The sequence below is a fragment of the Echinops telfairi genome, unplaced genomic scaffold, assembly GCF_000313985.2.
Source record: "Echinops telfairi isolate 266 unplaced genomic scaffold, ASM31398v2 ScPeMD7_655;HRSCAF=1070, whole genome shotgun sequence".
Taxonomy (NCBI): domain Eukaryota; kingdom Metazoa; phylum Chordata; class Mammalia; order Afrosoricida; family Tenrecidae; genus Echinops; species Echinops telfairi.
Genome location: NW_022104553.1, coordinates 31,279,680 through 31,292,204, shown reverse-complemented (window position 1 = coordinate 31,292,204; position 12,525 = coordinate 31,279,680). Strand labels below are relative to the sequence as shown.

The 12,525-nt window shown below is 54.5% G+C and overlaps 1 protein-coding gene across 2 annotated transcripts in view; it reads right to left on the bottom strand.

The window, feature by feature from the left end:
• Positions 1 to 1,040: 1,040 nt before the first annotated feature.
• GMFG (glia maturation factor gamma) overlaps positions 1,041 to 12,525 on the bottom strand; it is a 15,887-nt gene continuing 4,402 nt past the window's right edge. For both annotated transcript variants that reach the window (XM_045292911.1, XM_004710312.3), the window contains 7 exons: positions 8,214 to 8,281; positions 7,717 to 7,813; positions 7,583 to 7,632; positions 6,772 to 6,821; positions 2,045 to 2,127; positions 1,353 to 1,426; positions 1,041 to 1,263 (listed from right to left, as the gene is read on the bottom strand). In XM_045292911.1, the coding sequence (XP_045148846.1) occupies positions 1,192 to 1,263; positions 1,353 to 1,426; positions 2,045 to 2,127; positions 6,772 to 6,821; positions 7,583 to 7,632; positions 7,717 to 7,813; positions 8,214 to 8,216 (429 nt within the window). In that variant the 5' untranslated portion in view covers positions 8,217 to 8,281 and the 3' untranslated portion in view covers positions 1,041 to 1,191. The remainder of the gene's footprint in view (positions 1,264 to 1,352; positions 1,427 to 2,044; positions 2,128 to 6,771; positions 6,822 to 7,582; positions 7,633 to 7,716; positions 7,814 to 8,213; positions 8,282 to 12,525) is intronic.

Genomic DNA, 12,525 nt, shown 5'->3' with positions numbered 1-12,525 from the left:
ACTGGGGATGACAGGGGATTTCTTTACAGCTCAATGTTTAGTCCTGAAGCCCTCATGCACAAGGCTTGCCCTAATTGGGGACAAGGGGACAAGGGGTGGGACAGGGTAGGGAAGTGAGGGGTGGTGGTGTCCTGTGGCTGGAAAGGAATGGGTGGTGTTGGAGCTAGGATTGTGTGCCCTCCCCAGGAAAGACAGGGCTGGGGGAGGGGCGGCCTGGGCCCAAGGTCACTGTGTCATTGTTTCCATGGCAACAGCCACCTCTCTACAGGGAACCTGGAAAAGGGTGTGGGTGAGGGGGGTTCCCAATGTCCTGTATCTGGGGACTGAGAGAGGAACAGTCAGAGACAAGGAGAAGGAGAGAAAGAAAGATGGGTAATTCATCTCTCTGACGAGGGAGACATCTCAGAATTCCCAGGTACACCGTGGGTGCTCCATAAATGTCACTTAGAGACAGAGAGACAAATAGGCCGAGTCAAGTAAGCAGATGCCAGGAAAAACAAGGATCTTTCTGAGGAGGGGAGGCGCTGGGGTGTCCTAACCCTGTCTCCTCCACCACACACCTTCTCTAGAGGGTCCACCGAGGGTCGTGGATCCTCTACACCTTTCCCATCCCTGAGCTCGCAGGCCTACCTAACCCCACAAGCCACCCACCCACTGCTAGCGACCCCTCAGCCCCTGAAGCAGTTCACGTTCCATCCTTCGACAACTTTTCTGCTGCGAAGCTCTTCCTGCCTGGGCTCGGCAGGAAAAGGGCAACCCGGTAGGGGAGAGTGGTGGAGGGCGCAGGGGACAGGCCTGCTTTACTACCAGGAGCCTAGGTGTCCTTGCTCCCTTGGGCGGGACCTGTCCACGGATTCAGCTATTCCTCCAGGTTTCCCCGGTCCCCTAGGAAACGCTACTCGCCTCGCCCTGCCCCGCCCGCCCCTTCCGAGAAGCAGGTGCACGTCGTTGGGCCGGGACCCGGCTCCACTCGCCGCTCCATGGCTCGGCTCGCCCTCTGCCGGCCGCAGCCGGGTACTGCAGGAGGGATCCACAAAGAATTCCGAGCCAACGCCTGCACCGAGGCGCTCAGAGGCACGTTTAATTTCTTCAGGGTCTTACAAAGGCAGAGGTCTGCGTCCCCGACTCTCGGAGGGGGAGAGGGGGAAGGGGGGGCTCAGATAGCCGGAGCTCCGCTCCCCAGCCCAGAGGTCAGCGAAAGAAAGACAACTTCTCTTGAAGCCAGGTCTCCGTGAGGTCCTCGGTGGTGCGGATTTCAAACACCTGGGCAGGAAGTCGGGGTTCAGCGTCAGGATGGGCTCCGGAGCCCCGCTCCCCGCCACCCCGAAACCCCCTCCTCGCGGCCCCAAGACCTTGGTGAGCTCCGCGGTCTGCACGAGCCGGTTCTTACTGCCGGCGTACATCATCTGCTGCTCGGGCTTGCAACCTGCCAGGGGAGAGGAACCTGGATGCTGGGAGGCCCCCAGGAGCCCTTCGACGGAGTTCCCCCCGGAGGTGACCCCCAGAACTGGGGAGGTGGGGGCTGGACATTATTCCAAGGATCCCTGGAGGTAATTTAGGGCGCAGACATGGTTTTCTGCATAAAAAGGGGAGTGGGTGGGCCTCTGTCTCGGGGCTGAGGGGGATGGGTGGGCTGGGTGACAGTCTGAGCCCCCACCCCCACAGAACTGCCCTCCCGCCACACACACACACACACACACACACACACACACACACTTAGCAATCCCAATATTCCATACACCCACGCACAAGCCGGCCACATACCCACAGAGACTGACACACGACGGACACCCATCAACACACACGCACTCTGATCCACATACACCTGTGGGGGAAGGGAGCTTCAAAACAGCCGGTGGCAAACGGGATTAAAAGATAATAGAATTTTCCCATGGACTTTTCGACACCCCGCACCCACCCTGGCGCATACAGTCACACACTCTCAAATGGTCATCCTCAGACCCTCACACACACACACACACTCACACCCACACATGGAGTCAGAACCTCAGCCCTTCTCAGGAGCGACGGAGCAGGAGCTTACCCACAGGGCTGGAGAAAATGAAGCACAAGGGGTAGGACACGCGGCCGTCCCCGTGCACGTACTTGTAGCTGTAAACCACGAACCTGCACCAGCGAGACGGGGTTCCCACTCAGGACTCTGGTCTGCAGCCCAGGTCCAACGCCCACCATCCAAGACACAACCCGGAAATCTTGGCTGAGTCTGGCAGCCTGGGGCTGACACCCGGGGCCCAGGATGCCACCCTCAGACCCAGCAAAAGGTTGAAAGGTAATGATCGGCATCACAAGCCGCTAGTGGACGCTCTCTAAAACCCGACAGCAGGAGCCCCGGTGGTGGAGTGGGGCACGCATGGGACCACTCGCTGCAAGGCCCGAAGTCTAAAGTCAAACTCTCTGTTCCTGTAAAGATGGACATCTTTGCCGGCCAAGGGACAGCTCTACTCTGTCCTCCAGAGCGGCTCTGAGTTTGAATCCACTCAATGGCAGTGGGTTTGGATTTGAAACCCTAGGAAGGGGGTGCTATTGTTATCCAAAGGAGGCCTGGTGGCATAGCGGTTACACGTTGTTCTGCTAATTGCAAGATCAGCAGTTCAAAACCATGAGCTTCTCCACAGGAGAAAGAGGCGGCTTTCTCATCCTCTAAAGAGTTGTAGTCTTGTGGAAGCAGCACACCAGCTGGTGCGATCGTGAGGTGTCATTGGAACTGGGTAACAGGCACCAGAAGACACATAACAAACAGACAAACAAACAAACAAAAATATAATCTTGAGAATGAGGGGGGCTCGGAGCAGAGACCCAAAGCCCATCTGTAAACAATGGAACAATCCCCCCACAGAGGGGTCAAAGGGAAGGAATGAGTCAACCAGGGTACAAACACCGATGGAACACACAATATTCCTTGGGTTCCTTGAGGATTCCTCACCCCTCCACCCCACCCCACCCCCATCATGACCCCAGTGCTGCTTCTCACTTTGGACTAGACTGGAACATGTGCGCAGGTAGAGATAAGAGATAAGCACTCACGACACATGGAATCCAGGAACAGGAATGGGAATACTGATCCCAGAAGGGTAGAGGGAAAGGGGGGAGGGGAGGGGAGGAAAAGGGAACCGATCACAATGATCGACACATAACCACACACACCCCTCCAGGGGGAAAAAACAACAGAAACCATGGGGGTAGGGAGAGATGAAAATAATCATAATTTATCACCTCTCAAGGGGTCACAGGGTGGTGGGGGAAGAGGAGCTGATCCCAAGGGCTCAATAGAAAGTAAATTTCTAGAAAAGACATTGTACATATGTACACACGTGCCTGATTCAACTGATGTATGGATCGTAATGAAAGTTATAAGTGCCCCCGATAAAATGATCTTTTCATTAAAACAAAGAAGAGGAGTTGTTGTCTTGGAAACCCAAAGAGGCAGTTCTACCCTGTCCGATAGGGTCACTTTGAGTCAGGATTGTCTCCGTGGCAGGGAGGTGGGTTTCTGTGGCTTGCTTTTTGGCTTCTTTATTACCTGAGTCCTACAGATGAGAAGAATAAACGCTGGTGGCACTGTGGGGGTCATCAATGGACTGCTAACCAAAAGATGGGTAGTTCAGATCCACCAGCCATGGGAGAAAGACGGGGCCGTCTGCCCCGATAGTAGCCGGCTCAGAAGCCCTAAGCAGCCATTCTAATCTGTCTGATAGGGTCGCTCTGAGTCAGAATCCACTTCATCGCAGCACCACTCTGCACCCCAGTTTCCACCCCTCACCCATCGCAAAGGGTGTTACAGGGGTTAGGGGTGGAAACTGGGGTGCCCAGTGGTGAAGTCACTGGCCAAGGTTTGAGGGGTAGAGGAAAGATGGGAGGCCAAGAAATTCGGGGCAGGCACCAGCCCCAGTCCAGCCCTGGCCCCCACTCTTAGCTGGCTGAGGGCAGGGCGAGCTCTCACCGGCTGGGCCTGGTCAGCTAGAAGAAGGATAACGTGTGGCTTCTTGATCAGGAAAAAGCAGGAACGGGGGCTTTTTCTTTGCCGCCGCAGTCTCTCTCTCTAGGCCTCTCTGCTCCCCACTGCCGTCCAGTGGAGTCCAACTCAGCGTAACCTCAGTTTTGGAAGCTGTAAACCTTGACAGAAGCAGTCAGCTTGCAGCCCAACCTTAGCCTGCTGTGCCAGCAGGGAACCTTTGACCTGTCCTGATGGTTTTTCTTTGCTGTCTGATGTTGAACTCTCTGGGGGCTGGGGATTCTCACAGGGTGGGCAGGCCCTCAGGGGTAGGAGGGATGAGGGGAGGCAGCCCTGAGGCCTGTCATTCAGGGGTGCACGCTCCACCCAGCCAACCTGGGGAGGGCAGGCGTGGTCACTGGCCGGGGAGGGGAGCGAGTGACTGACACCTCAGGTGAGTCAGGACTCCAGGCCCCCAGTACATGCTGTGTCCCACCAGCCTTTACTGACCAGGCTTGTGCACAGATAAACTGATTTCTATTCAACAAGGAGGCAGCAGGAGAGGTTGAACCCCTTAGGGCGAGGGCCCCCCTGAGTGCGTGCTACCCACAAAGCCCCGGAGTTTCGGAGAAGATTCTAGGTCATCTGGACAGGCTTGATTCAATGTGCCGCAGGCTCCATTCGGTGGAGGGCGCCCTGGAGTCAATGCCAACTCATAGAGGCCCCTAGCTAGGGTAGACCTGCCCCTGTGAGTTTCTGAGACTGTAACTGTTTACAGGAGTAGAATCTCCGTGGTTTCTCCTCGGAGCTGGCTGATGGCTTCAAATCACTGACCTTTCGGGTCACAGCAACATAGCCACTCCTCCACCAGGGCTCCTTAGGGACAGAGTGGAGCCGTGGCATTTCCCGCCGCCTCATATGCACGTGAAAGTTAGACACGGAACCGGGAAGACGGAGGAAGTGATGCATTTGAACGGCAGTGCGGCTGCAGAATATTGAAAGTGCCATGGACCCTGTCAAAAGGACAAACAAGTCTGTCTTGGAAAAGGCGCGGCCTGAATACTCCTCAGAGACGAGGGCGGCCAGACTTTGTCTCACGCACGGTGGACATGTTGTCAGGAGAGACCAGTCCCTGGAGCAGGGCATCATGCTTGGTCAAAGAGAGGGACAGAGAAGGAGCGGAGGGGCCTCAAGGAGATGGATGGACGCAGGGGCTGCAGCGTGGGCTCAAACCTGAGGACAATGGTGAGTGAGGACGGGCGGGACCACCGGCCAGTGTTTCCTTCCGGGGCGCACAGGCTCCCCATGAACTGGAACCGACTCGGTGGCACCTAACAGCCACAGGGACGGAGCACAACTGTCCTCCTGGGTTTGAGGCTGTAACTCTTTAGGGGAAGAGCAGCCTCATCTTTCTCCCATGGAGGGGCTGGTGGCTTTGAACTACTGACCTTGCTCGGGAGACCCAGGCTGGCACTAACTGGTTCCCTGTCAATCTGAGAACACATTCAGGCTGTGTCCCCCTAGCTGTCCTTGGCTGACTTGATTCGCTTAGAGCCTGGGGTGGAGGCGAATAAGCCTGCAATGAAAAGACACCCCATGCCATCCAGGAGACGCTGGCTCCTGGTGAGCCCACGTGTGTCGGGGGAGGATGGTGCTCCAGAAGGGTCTTCCGTGGCTGGTTTTCCAGCAGTGATCACGAGACCTGCCTTTGGCGGTGCCTCCGGGCTCCAACGTCCGACTTTTCAGTTAGCCACTGAGTGTGACCCGCGGCCATCGGGTCGATTCTGGCTCATAGCAGAGCACAGCGACCCTGGGGGACAGAGCAGAACTGCTGCTTTGGGATTTTGCACCTGTAAATCCTCACAGCAGTAGGAAGCCTCATCTTCCTCCCATAGAGTGGATGGATGGAGTCGAACTATTGGCCTCGGAGTTAGCAGGCAAACTTGTAATCCACTGGGCCACTCAGGAACTCCTCCAAGAGCCTGTCTGGGGCGCCCTTGTTTGCCGTAGAGTGGATCTTGACTCACAGCAACTACAGGGCGGCACAGAGCTTCCCCAAAGGGTTTCCTGGGCCGTAATGTTGGCAGGAGCAGATTGTCAGGTCTGTTGTCCCCAGAGCCACTGAGGGGTGGATTCCAGCCCCTGACCTCTTGGTCAGCCGCTGAGCTCTCCACCATGATGTCGCCGGGGCTCCTTTGAACCCTCTCCAAAAGGCAGAAAAACAAAAACTCACTGCCATCGAAGCAATTCTGACTCACAGGGACCCTAGCGGACCAAACAGAGCTGTCCCTGTGGGTTTCCGAGATGGCGACTCTTTGCAGGAACAGAAAGCCCCGGTTTTCTCTGACAGAGCAGCTGGTGGTTTCGAACTGCTGACCTTGCAGTTAGCCGCCCGATGCGTCCCCAACTCGGCCTCCAGGACACCTTTACAAGCCCTAGTGGAACCCCGAATTGACCCCAGTCGAGATGGAAACTAGAAACACACCCGTTTCCAGAGAAGCATGTGGGCAAACAGAAAGCACCCGGCCCCCGTGGGTTCACAGGAGAGGCGGCCGAACGCTCAAAGGTATCGCAATGCCAGTGAAAAGGGAAGCAACTTTAACCTTGAGAACAAGGCCAGAAACAGTGTGCCCCCCCCCCAAAAAAAAAAAGAGCAAACGATACGCTAACATCCTATGTGTCTATCTGCATAGAAATCTACGATCAAATATTAGCAAACCAACAAGAAATCCCCCAGGTCTGAACGCTTGGCCGCAGAGATGCTGAGCTCAGGAATAAAACCCATGCGCAGCCTGTCCATCCCTCTTCCCACAGGGTACCTGGGCTGTCTCTCAGGCAACTCCAGTTTCAGCTCCTCTGGAGAAATGTTCTGAAGCAAGAAACAGGAGACAAGAAAACACGGGGCGGTGAAATGCACATTTGCTCTGAGAAACACACCTGGACGAACACGCTGGACCTCCCCAGAGCCCTGTTTTTAATCCTGGATTATGTGCCCCCATTTTTCTGATGAGGAAACTGAAGTCCAGCAGCCTTGCATAAACGAGCGCACAGAATTCAGATAGAAATCAAGGTGCAAAAAAAAAAAAAAGAAAGAAAGAAATCAAGGTGCAAATTGTAACCATCTCACGAAGCTTCCTCTCAGCAGACCCAGGAGCCCAGCTCTAGCCAATCCCCATCGTCCGCTGCTCAGACAGCCCCCCCATCCCACCCACCCCCCACCCCGCCTCCATGGGTCTGCAACACTCTGACGTCAGCCTTATCTTTGTCCCCCGCCACCCCCCTGCTACAGATAAAGACGCTGAGGCCCACAGTTTCCGAGAACATTTGTTAACTTACCTGGAAGCTCACACAAATGCCAATCAATGATTGCTATTGGAATTATGATCATCATTGCTTTATTGCTATATGTGAGCTAGGCCTTGCTGGACACTCAGTCAAATGATAAACTCAGACAAGGTGGATATTATTATGAGTCCCATTTACAAGGAGGAAACCGAGACTCAGGCAGACAAAGTCTCTTGCCTTCCAGGTCTTTCTGGCCCCAGATGCCGGGCTCTCCCGATCAGGTCCAGTCCCTTGGGTCTCCCAGTCACTGGACCTCTTAAAACCCCGTTTGCCCCTGGCCCTCACCTGGAATTCTTCCTCCAATACCACCATCTGCCGGTCCTTGTCCACCTTCACTGGGGGGGGGAGGGGAGATGGGGTTAGACTCAGCCTGCCCTTCCTACCTGTCCCCACCCTATGGGGGGGCCCCAGTCACTCACTGATAATGGCCGCATTGTCTGTCTCCTTTCGGAAGCGGAACTTCCTCAGCTTCTCCTTTAGCTCGGGGTCCACCTCGCACACCACCAGGGAGTCAGACTGCCCGAGGAACCCAGAGAAATTGAGCTGACCTCCGTCCCTGCCCTTGCCGCAGCCCCCCCCAAAACCTCAGTGTCCCCATTCCCTAATGGGGATAAGGACGCGTTGGCCCCCATGATGCCTCCATGCAAGTTCAGCAAAGGGGTCCCTCCCCACGGCACCCAGCTTGGGGAGCAGTGTGGGGTCTGAGGTCAGTCCCCACAGGCTCCCTGGCAGACGCTGAGGACCCCAGGGACCTGCTGGCCTGCCTCTAAACCCGGAACGGCCATCTCTCTTTCCCAGCCGGGCCCTTTGCCTTCCTTGAGCCCTCCTTCCTGTTTGTGGCCTCCAGCCCCCACCCAGCCTTCACCCAGGCCCCCTCCCAGCCCAGCCCTTCCCACACGACCCCCGGCCCTCTGACCATAGCTCTTCTGTTCAGAGGCCTCTTCTGTTCACAGTTCCGCTGTCTTGTAGGGGTGGGGACCAGGGCTGTGGGGAGGCAGGCACAGGGGAAGGTTTCATCCAATACCACATCCTGTTTATGCCCGCCCTGGGACAACTGTCACCGGGGCCCCTCCCCTCTTTCCTTCCCCTTGTCAGCCTGGACCTTCCTGGCTCTGCAGTCCCGGAGTTCAGGGTTCGAAGGCTGCCTGCTGTGTGGCCCTGGCTGAGTAACTGCACCTCTCTGATGCGGAGCCATTAGGAGGATAAGGGAGCATCATGCCTCAAGCACCATTTCAAGTGGCAGCCAAGTTGATTGTGACTCCTGGCGACCCCACGCGTCAGAAGAGAACTGTGCTCCACCGGGATTTCAGTGGCTGAGACTGCAGCAGCCCATCCCACCAGCCCTTTCTTCCAGGGTCCCTCTGGGAAGGCTTGAACGTCCAATGTTTCGGTTGGTGTAAGGCTTAATCAAGTCTGCGGGGAGCCAAAGTCCCTCCACGTTTGCCCCCCGGGCCCAGCCCAAGGCTGACCCTGTAAAAAAGTTCTGTGCACACAGAAAAGAATGAGCCTTGGTCAGAAACCAGCAAACCAAGGACAGGGACAACCACGGAGGAATCGGCAAACCACGAACACGACAACTGGAAATGATCATCACATCACATCACATCACAAGGAGCTCTCACAATGCCGATGATCCAGAGGACCTGAGCCTGTGTTTCCACCCAAGAGGGGCCCAGCCCATTCCTCCTGTCTGTACAGTGTATTAGGCTGCTAGGCCCTGAGTTTGAGCTGATGCACCTGATAGCCTTAGCCCATCTGCACCCAGAAATTACCATATATACTTGAGTATAAGCCGACCCCGAATATCTGCCGAGGCACCTAATTTTACCACACAGACTGCATTAAAAATGTGCTGAAAGGGAGGGGGGCAGGGAGGGAGGGGTCGAAAATGAGGAGCTGATACCGAGGGCTTAAGTGGAGAGCAAATAGTTTGAGAGTGATGAGGGCAACAAATGTGCTTGACATAATTGATGTATGTATGGATTGTGATAAGAGTTGTATGAACCCCCAATGAAGTGATTTTTTTAAAACATGTGCTGAAAACTCAGCTTCTACACAAGTATATGCGGTAACTTTGCTGTCGGCAACCCACCTGGCCCTGTGACCAAATTGAATCTCCTCTCTCAACCTTACAGTTAGCACCACCCGTGAACTCCCAATGAACTGTTGCTGCGTGCCTGGAGTTACAAGGATCTCCTGTGACAGAGTAGAACCTCCTTCTAGGGTGTCCTACGCTGTGGTCTTTACAGGAAGGTCTTTACCTGGTGGTGCTGTGTGTTAGGCATTGGGCTGCTAATCACAAGGTGGGCGGTTCAAATCCATCAGCCACTCTGTGGGGGTGGGGGTGGAGAGAAGGCTGTCTGCTCCTGTAAAGACCCTCCGTGAGGTTGCTCTGAGCCCAAATCACCTCGATGGCAGCAGGTAATCTCGATGGGAATAAATCAGGTCTTCTCTCCCTCAGAACCCCTGGGTGGGTTTAAACAGCCTGTCTTCGGTCCGTGGCTAAACAAAGGCTCCTCAGTAACTACAACACAACGCAACCCATGGCTGTCCATTCGTTTCATAGCCACCCTATGGGACAGAGTAGGACACCTCCCGCACAGGGCTTCGGTTTTGTTGTTGGTTGTTTTATCATGGCTAATGTTTATTTTCAGCACTAGGTTGTTGTTTTTTTAAGTCATTCTATTGGGGGCTCTTACAGCTCTTATCACAATCCATCCATCCATCCATTGTGCCAAGCACATTTGTACATGTGTTGCCGTCATCATTTTCAAAACATTTGCTTTCTACTTGAGCCCTTGGTATCAGCTCCTTTTTCCCCCCTCCTTCCTGCTCCCCGCTCCCTTATGAACCCTTGATAATTTATAAATTATTATTGTTTCTCATGTCTTACACTAACCACTGTCTCCCTTCACCCATTTTTCTGTTGTCCGTCCCCCTGGGAGGGGGATATATGCAGATCCTTGTGATCGGTTCCCCCTTTCTCCCCCCACCTTCCCTTACCCTCCTGGTATCACTACTCTCATTATTGGTCCTGAGGGGTTTCTCTGTCCTGGATTCCCTGTGCTCCGAGCTCTTATCTGTACCAGTGTACATCCTCTGATCTAGCCAGATGTGTAAGGTAGAAGTGGGGTCATGAGAGTGGTGAGGGAGAGAGCATGAAAGAACCAGAGGAAAGTTGTGTGTTTCACCAGTGTCCTATAAATCTCTGGGGAAGCAGACTGCAAATCTCCCTCAAGCAAAGCAGCTGGTGCATAAGAACTGCCGACCTCTCCGCCACAGGCGAGCACTTTAACTACCGCACCCGGGCTCCTGCTTCCAGGAAACGTTGGTGCCAGGTTCCAACTCATAGCGACTCGATGTACAACAGATCAAACAACTCCTGGTCCTGCGCCATGCTCACCGTGGTTCTCAGGTTTGAGCCCAGGGTGGCCGCCACAGTGGTGTCCATCCACCATCTCCTTAAGGGCCTTCTTCTCCTTCTCTGTCCCTCTCTTTTACCCAGCAGGATGTCCTTCTCCAGGAACTGGTCCCTCCGGACACCAGAGCCGCCGAAGTTCATGAGACAAAGTCTACCCATCCTTGCCTCTAAGGAGCACTCTGGCTGTACTTCTTCCAAGACAGATAACACAGCGTCGATGTTAATAATGAGCTCTTCGTTCTCCTCCTCCTCCTCCTCCTCCTCCTCCAAGGGCTTGCCTGAATTTCCTCCCACCCGGCATGTTTGAGTTCCCCAGCTCCTGTCATCAGGTGCTAGCCAGTCCACGCTGACCCCCGTGGACAGAGCAGGACTGATACACAGGGTTTTCAAAGCCGTCACCTTGCAGAAGCAGGTCACCAGGCCTTTCTTCCACGGCCCTCCTTGAGCCTCCAGCCAGGGTTCCTCCGTGGCACAAAGGACGCCAGCTGCGTTGCACTGCTAACCTCTGGGTGTCTCCTGGCTGTCGCACCACGAAAGAAAGACCTAGCATCTGTTTACAGACAGCAAACCGTCCAAAAAGCCCACGGAGGGAGCCCTCTCCTCCAGATCACCGGCGGTCTCCAAAAATCAGGAGCCACAGTAACAGCTGAAAACAGGGGCAGGGCGGGGCGGGGCTGAGAGAGTTTTGTGGGTCAGATGGTTGGTCTTGGTATTGGGGACATGGAACCAAAAGGAGGCTCTGGGTTAGCGAGTCCCCCCACTCCCCCTGGCATTTAGTCAACCTCAATGGACCTAACTATGGCCGATGAGGTTCTAGGGCCAGTCAGACTACTTACTCATCCTCCCACTCCACTCCAGCCCTGCCACCCCCCGTCCCGCCTCCCCACCTAGCTGCTTTATTTTATTTTTTTTACTAAGAATATGTTGTATTGTTTGGAAATATTATTTCCCCATCCTGCAATGAAATTCCTAGATAATGTAAGCTACTTACACACATAAATTCCAAGAAATCAATAAAGTGTCCTAGCTGCTGTAGAAAGGGAAATAATGTGCCAGTCCAAGAAGGTCACATGGCCTTCACCAAGCAAACAACCAAGGAGCGTTTCCACCCGGGCTTGGCTCCGCAACTGAGTCCGCCTCTACGCCCTGGCAGTGAGCTCTAGTTCAGAGGGACTTCCCGCCACACCAACAGGCACACCTACAGGCCCTGCCCCACACGCCCTACGCCACTCCACTCCTGAGAATTCCCCACCGGCGTCAGGCAACTAATCTATCTCTCTCGCCCCCTCTCTCCCTCCCATCTCTACCAGGCAGCTCCACCAGAGAAGGAAGGGGCTTTCTACTTTCAGAAAGGTGGTGTAGTGGTTATGGGTTGAGCTGTGATCCGCAGGGTCAGAGCTTTGAAACCACCAGCAGTCTGTGGAAGAAAGACGGGGCTTTCTACTCTTGTAAACAGTTCCAGTCTTACCCCAATAAAATGATTTATTATTTTTTAAATGATTTTTAAAACAAACCAGTTCCAGTCTCAGTCTCAGACACCCACAGGGAGTCACTGTAAGCACTGACTTGATGGAGCGAGTTTGTTTTCTAAACAAGAGTGACAGGGGCGATTCCTCCCCGTTCTAGATCGCTGTGAGTCGGCAGCTACTCAGCAGCAGTGAGTTCGGTCTTTTTGGTTTATTGGCCTTTTAAGTGCGTTGGGCTACTCACCATAACGTCAGCAGTTCGAAACCACCATGCAGTTCTATTAGAGAAAGGCTGGGCTGTCTGCTTCCATAAAGAGTTAGAGTCTTGGAAAACCACAGGG